The sequence below is a fragment of the Schistocerca gregaria genome, chromosome 4 (assembly GCF_023897955.1).
Source record: "Schistocerca gregaria isolate iqSchGreg1 chromosome 4, iqSchGreg1.2, whole genome shotgun sequence".
NCBI lineage: Eukaryota > Metazoa > Arthropoda > Insecta > Orthoptera > Acrididae > Schistocerca > Schistocerca gregaria.
In genome coordinates, this window is record NC_064923.1 from 246,942,237 (window position 1) to 246,949,527 (window position 7,291).

The 7,291-nt window shown below is 39.3% G+C and overlaps 1 protein-coding gene across 5 annotated transcripts in view; it reads left to right on the top strand.

Annotated features, from left to right (window-relative positions):
• The window catches only part of LOC126266949 (uncharacterized), an 83,468-nt gene extending 77,470 nt beyond the window's left edge, over positions 1 to 5,998 (top strand). For all 5 annotated transcript variants that reach the window (XM_049971661.1, XM_049971665.1, XM_049971664.1 and 2 more), the window contains 2 exons: positions 5,534 to 5,648; positions 5,747 to 5,998. In XM_049971661.1, coding sequence (XP_049827618.1) covers positions 5,534 to 5,648; positions 5,747 to 5,975 — 344 coding nt within the window. In that variant the 3' untranslated portion in view covers positions 5,976 to 5,998. The remainder of the gene's footprint in view (positions 1 to 5,533; positions 5,649 to 5,746) is intronic.
• The last annotated feature ends 1,293 nt before the right edge of the window (positions 5,999 to 7,291 follow it).

Consider the following 7,291-nt stretch of genomic DNA (forward strand, 5'->3'; position numbering starts at 1 on the left):
TCTGCAGAACTCATGGACTTCAAATGTGGTCAGGTGATTGGGTGTCATATGTTTCATACGTCTGTACTTGAAATTTCCACACTCTTAAACATCCCTAAGTCCAATGTTTCTGAAGTGATAGTGATGTGGAGACATGAAGGGACATGTACAGCACGAAAGTGTACAGGCCGAGCTCGTCTGTTGACAGACAGAGACCGCCGACAGTTGAAGAGGGTCGTAATGTGTAATAGGCAGGTATCTATCCAGACCATCACACAGGAATTTCAAACTGCATCAGGATCCACTGCAATTACTATGACAGTTAGGTGGGAGTGAGAAATCTTGGATTTCATGGTCGAGCAGTTGCTCATAAGCCACGCATCCTGCCTGTAAATGCCAAACAATGCTTCGCTTGTTGTAAGGAGCATAAACATTGGACGATTGAACATTGGAAAAACAATGTGTGAAGTAAATCACAGTATACAATATGGCAATCCGATGGCAGAGTGTTGGTATGGCGAATGCCCGCTGAACGTCATCTGCCAGTGCGTGTATTGCCAACAGTAAAATTCGGAGGTGGTGGTGTTATAATGCGGTCATGCTTTCCATGGAGGGGGCTTGCATCCCTTGTTGTTTTGTGTGGCACTATCACAGCACAGGCCTACATCGATGTTTTAAGCACCTTCTTCCTTCCCACTGTTGAAGCAATTTGGGGATGGTGAATGCATCTTTCAACACAATTGAGCTTGTGTTCATAATGCAAGGCCTATGGTGGAGTGGTTACATGATAACAACATCCGTGTAATGGACTGGTCTGCGCAGAGTCATGACATGAATCCTATCAAATACCTTTGGGGTGTTTGGGAACGCTGCCTTTGTGCCAGGCCTCACTGAACGACATCAATACCTCTCCTCAGTGCAGCACTCCTTGAAACCTTCCAGCACCTGATTGGATGTATGCATGTGAAAGTGGAAGCTGTCATCAAGGCTAAGGGTGGGTCAACACCATATTGAATTCCAGCATTACTAATGGAGGGTGCCATGAACTAGTAAATCATTTTCAGCCAGGTGTCCAGATACTTTTGATCACATAGTGTAAGCTACTTACACAGCTCAAATATTCAACATCATATTCATTTGAGATTGAATATTTTTCAAAATTAGGCTTAGGAACATCGTAAACTTTAGTATACTCATTAGGACATGCACATTCTCATTTAAATGTTACTTCAAATTGACTCAAAGTCTTAAACTTATTCCTGCATTTGGAACTTCAATTTACTGCTTCCCGTTGTAATTGTTTAACAGTAAAGTTAATTTTAGTGGTATCAGCCCAACCCTTGGGTAACATTTCTTTAAATTGCTTCAAAAAGGCAATTGGAAGTTCAGAAACATGTGGTTTGAACTTCAGAAATTCCTTTTGGTGTACTACAATATTGAACAAAGAATTAATTGTAGCACTTGTGGATTCAGCTTTCTCTTGTACCTTTTGTTCAACTATCTCCCGTAAACATTCATCCAAACTAGTCAAAGTATTTGGAACACCAATTACTTCACCAAAATCTCTACTCTGCTCTAAAACTTTTACTCATTTTGCTGTCTATGAGATTTGATTATCTCTTCAAATTCCTAGGTGGATAGCTCCTCTATATTGTTCATCTAACCATTTACCTCTTAAAACTGTTCTAGAATTTCCTTCCTGAACAAATCACATTGCTGTTCTATTTCAAGCTGTAACTCCTTGGGAAACTTTACTAAGGTAGCTTCAGTATAAGAAATCTTATCTACTTTTGTAGATACCTGCTCTAATCCTTGTCCATGGGAATTAATGTTATTAGGGAACTCTTCTTTAGTGGTTCATATTGTCAGCTAATTCATCTTTAGTGGTTCATATTATCAGCTAATTCATCTTTAGTGGATTTCATACTATCTATTAATTCCTCTCCTTGTGTTTGAAGGACTTTAACATTTTTTGACAGTTGGTCGAATGTTTTTAGTTTTTCTCATATTTCAGCTAAACTGCTTTACATGTTGCAGGTGGTAGGTGGCGTACTGTAATTATAGCAATATATAATAGACTCAGGAACCCTGAAACCCTTGGATTCTGTTTTACTATCAACACCAAGAATCAGTAGAACGTACATTGACAACACTTCATGAGCAGATCACTGCAAAAAAAAAAAAAAAAAAAAAAAAAAAAAAAAAGGGGTCAGGCATACCGCTTAGTGCCACTGCATTGTGTATGGATGAAATAATGTTGCCATCAGCCACTGTGTAATAATCACATAGTTAGCTGACCAGATGCTGCACTGCAAAGTGTAGTGAAGCTGCTGTTTTATAGGTCAGCTGCTGCAGAGTCACTCTCGGAGATCACTGCTGCACATGTAACCTCAGAATCATCATGCCAAAATCTTCCATTTTGTAAACATAATATTTATGACTCACATGTCAACAGTTATTTCAGCACTAAAACATTTCATTTTTGACCTGGTTGCTGTAGTCAGCTAATCTTGTTTATCCCTTCTGTTGCTGTAATTCAAACTTATTTTGTTTTTACTGAATCATAAAATTACTTCTTTCTAAATACTGTAATAACATTTGGCGACACTACATCGTGAGCTCACCTGTATCGTCTTTGCTGTTTACTTCGGTTGTTCTAGGCAACATCATATTTTCTTTGGTTATTTCCTGAAAATTCTTCTTATTTGTGGTAAAGCTCTCTTCTCTTCACACCTCTTATCCATGTTGTGCACATAGGGCACCAAAATGGCATTTAATGGTGTCATTCTATGGCTGACTGAGCCCAGAAGATGTGTTACATGTTACTTCCCAAACGATCTGTCACCTTGATGCTATCTATCATACTTTCACCTTAACTATTTTCTTGTACAATCGCCTTTCCAGAATTTTATTGGCGTAGTTGACCTGCTATGCAGTGCCACCAACTCTTGCCCTGTGACTTCTTCTCCAACTGCAGAGAATCGAAGGCTGGAAGAGAGCATTGTAGTATTCAAGCTATGAAATGACATAAATTCTTTTAAAAGAACTTTCCTGTATTTTGTTGCTCTAATGTAACAATTACAGCATTAGGTAACAAATCTCTTATTCATTAGAACAGCATCTCCAAACCAAATCTCAAAACAAAACATAACAGAAGAGAATGGCATTTCTTTTCAGCCTGTTTCAACTGTTTGTGGGTCTTGTAATTGTAAGCAGCACCTTTTGTTCTCTACCTTCCAAAACACTATCAAGCTGTGACACAAAATCATAAGTGATCCCTTCACAGCGGGTGGAGATGCCCAATTACATTACACCTTTGTAATGTTCTGGGCTCACTTATCTCTCTCTCTCTGACTCTGACTCTGTACATAGATCAAACCAGTGCGCACACTGTGGATACTTCTCTTGTTTTCACATGAACATCTTTCCTCCAGTTGTGAGGAATATTGTGTTACACCACTTCTAGATTTTTCTCTTCATTTTGTGTCCTGCTCTTTCCTATCTGCCTCCATACATGCCAACAATTTTGCTATTAGATCCATTCTGTCTGCACTAAGTACTTTCAGCTTCAGTCTTCATTTCACTCTCTCCAAACTCAATCCAAATAGATATTCCTAGAGAGTTATTCACACGTTTGTGATTTAAATGGTACACATTTACAACAAATTACAGCGGTCCACAGCACTAAAGAGAAACAGCCGACACAACCACAAAAGCAGGCAACTGTATCCAATGAATGCTAAAAACAGCACCTTGCTGGGTCATAGGATTTACCCGACTTGGCTTTCTTCATTGTACACCTGATGGTCAATTTTTCTGGTTGTTGAAGATGAAATTCCATGTGGTTTCAGTCCTGACAGGGTCACTAAGTGCTCCTTGTCTGTCATCTCATAGCTTCGGCTGAGTCTCACTTGCAGCCGCCACAAGACATATGCTGCAACATCTTGTTCTTAGACTTTCTCCAAAATTTATTGGCACATGCCCTGTTACATATATGCTATCAGACTAAATAGGGGTCATCAGCCTCGCTTTGACCTATGGATGTAGAGGAATTTCCTCTATCCCAGTAATCATTGCCCTGTAGCTACTTTTCCAAAAGCTCCCAAGTCTGACCATTGGATTGAACAACAAACACTGCAGTCAGTCACTGCACTGTCACCATTCGCTTTCTACCATCTCCCCTGTAAACAACACAGGACCACAGTCTTAAGTGAAACAGGATAAGAACATACTAAGGATCTCCCACGTCACCTCCAACTAGCCGGCAGCTCCACACTATGTTAGGTGGCCTCTTCCCAAACAGTCCATGTACACTTGCTAAACAGCAATACCCATCTTGAAAACAGGCAGCAAATCAAGGCTCCCCCTCCCTCACACAGTAACCTACCTCCAGAAATATTGAACATTTCCCATACAGAGATTATAACTTGACTGATCCCTGACTACAGACTTCTGAAGAACACCTGCGCACTACCTCTGCCCCAGAGGGCTCAAAACTACTACTGTGTACAAACAGTGCTGCCTCCCACTTCCTTGGCGTCATGAGCTCCTCACAGCTCCACAGAATTACTTTTAAATGCAGACACAATCAGCCTCCACTGCAGAAAGTAGGCACTTTTATTGGTCATTTCCTGTTAATGCTCATGGTACTACTGCAAAGTGTTGCTGCTTACCAAGATTTTGAGTAGTTTGTTCCCAAAGGGTATTAAGAAACACCAGCCACATGGTGGAAGCCATTGACCTTTCAAAACAGCCAGGTTGGGGCAGACCACCTCACTTCCACTGGATTTGTGAAACCCTCCCCTTTACCTCCAGGCTGGAGAATATCTACTGTCACATGGGCAGTAGAAAGCTGTCGTGGGCATTCACAAGAGCAACCAGTACTGGTTGACAGGTGCAGCCGAGAAATGATAAGTTACAAGGTTTGCAATTAAGTGATGACAGACGTGTCCATGAAAGTGGACTACTCTTGATAGAGTTGTGAACTTCAAAGGAACAAATTGTTAAAGAATACAATTATACTGTAACAAGGTACCACATTCAAACAAATTTTTCACTTCATGTAATTGTTTGAGTATTAATTATGAAATAGGGAAAAAGGTTTTCTGTATCACATTGCACTGTATTTTTCATAACATCGTAATATACCAGCTTCACTATGTGTTAGATCTGCACAACTACTTCTTCAAAAGTTTAGCATTGTATCATCCTTTCTTCATGCTCGTTAGCTGATTATTATGTCTTTTGTGTGCTGAGTTGTGATCAGTCTTCAAATACACAAATAAATTTTAATTCTTTATTTTATTCTGCAAGTTGAAGCAGGAAGAAAATTTGAGAGTATCATTTAGAAGAGCAGAATTTGATAGTGCTTGAAGGAAAAAGACTGAAAGACTTGCAGTGTATTACATTCTTGTGCAGAGATATAAGTGAATTTTGTAAGGGCATATTTTCTTAAACTTATCTATTCTACCTTAGGTACTGACTACAACATAGCTTGTCTAAGCACTGTTTTTGTATAATTGTTATAATTAACATAATTCTGATACATTTTTAGATCATGTTATTGTAATGAGGAAAGGTGGTTACCCAGTAGCTGTGAATCATTCTAAAGACCAGGAACCCATGAAGCAACTTATTGAAGACCTAATTATACCACCTGACAGCAAAGTGTAAGTGTGTGCAATGATGTAGTTACTGTGTTCACATAGTAAACCTACTTTTGTCAAATTTTAACTACCAGAACAATTATAATGGTTATTTATTTCAGGATCCTTGTACTGGCTTTTCATCGAGGTTGTTATACACTAAACTGCAAACGTCTGCGAGGTCATTTTGACATGATGTGCAAAGGACTTGAAGCGATGGGATATGCTGTTGTGCCTGTCTCTTTGTCTTTGTGGTCAGATATTCCTGACTATGAGAAAATTCCATACCTTATGCAGAATATTAAATCAAAATGTGATATGACAAATAGTGAAGTAAAATTAGTTCAATAAATGAGACACACAGTAAAAGCTTATTGCAGGAATTTTGTGTTCATTTTATGAGTAGGACCCTGTTCCTTTAAGTTTTGGAGATGGGCATCTTCCAGATGAAATAGTGTGAACAAATGTCAGGAGGTGTTCTATTATTAATAGGGAAGGGAGGGTAGGGATATCAATTGGACAAGTTAGTTGTGGCAAAATCAAATCAGCTGTTAAAGGAAGTAAATAAAACAAAAATTAATATAGTGCAAGGGTCACAGTAAGCTAGACAGCAAAAAGAACCACATTTACTTTCTATGTCAAAAGCATCCACATACAACTTGCATACCTAACTCCAACTAGAAAAAACTATAAACATTACAAACATTAAACAACAAATGATGGAAGAAGTAAAAGTAGCAAGTCACCAAATATTTGAGGTAGTGAGCTGGTATTTGGCTTATAAGCAAGACTGATAACTTTGATAGCTTTCAGACAAATCCTTCTTCAGAGCTATTTAGTACACATACCCTACATAGCTACATTGCCCTGACCATGCATTGCGCCAGCACTGCAGCCTTACTTTGCTGAGAGGTTGTCAGGTGAAGTGGACATGGAAGCAGGGAGAGAATGGGAGAATGGTGGCTGACAGAGATGCAGGCAGGAGGCGCAAGGGATAGAATGTGGCACCAGTGAATATTCTGGCCACAGACGGGGGTAGTTGTGCACAGCTTACACTGATGTGGGGCAGTGGATTGAGAGGGGGAGACGGTGGAAAGGAGTGCGTGATTGTAGTATAAACGGAGTTAAAGTCTTGGGGCAGATGTGTACAGTGGTGTCCACCAAGGACTTTCCATTACCAAATGCAGATGAAAACTTGGCAACCAACAAGTCCATTGATCATAGCTAAGTCTATGGTGCACTAGACTGGAAGTATATGAAATTCAAAGAACTGAGCTAAGGTCTGCTCTACCCCACATTCACGGAATATAATTTCTGCACTATGGGCTGACCTTTGATATTAGTTTTCCTTCTTGTGACACCAGTTGGTTGAATGACTTCCAGATAGTACATTATTCTATGTGGAATAAGGGGAATGCTGAAGAATGGCATACAACCTGTAGACTTTGGAAAATGACATTCCAAGTTACCACAGATGGTGCATTCTAAAGCCATAGATGAATCTTGAGAAACAAAGAAAACAAATCATGGACATATACCATGAATATCCATATTTCAAACATAATGTTACATATTGTTGGTGAAGAAACAATACCACGTAAGTAGCAAAATAAGAATTTTACACGAGAGACAAAAAAATGTCTTAACTGCCTAACACATTTCACAGT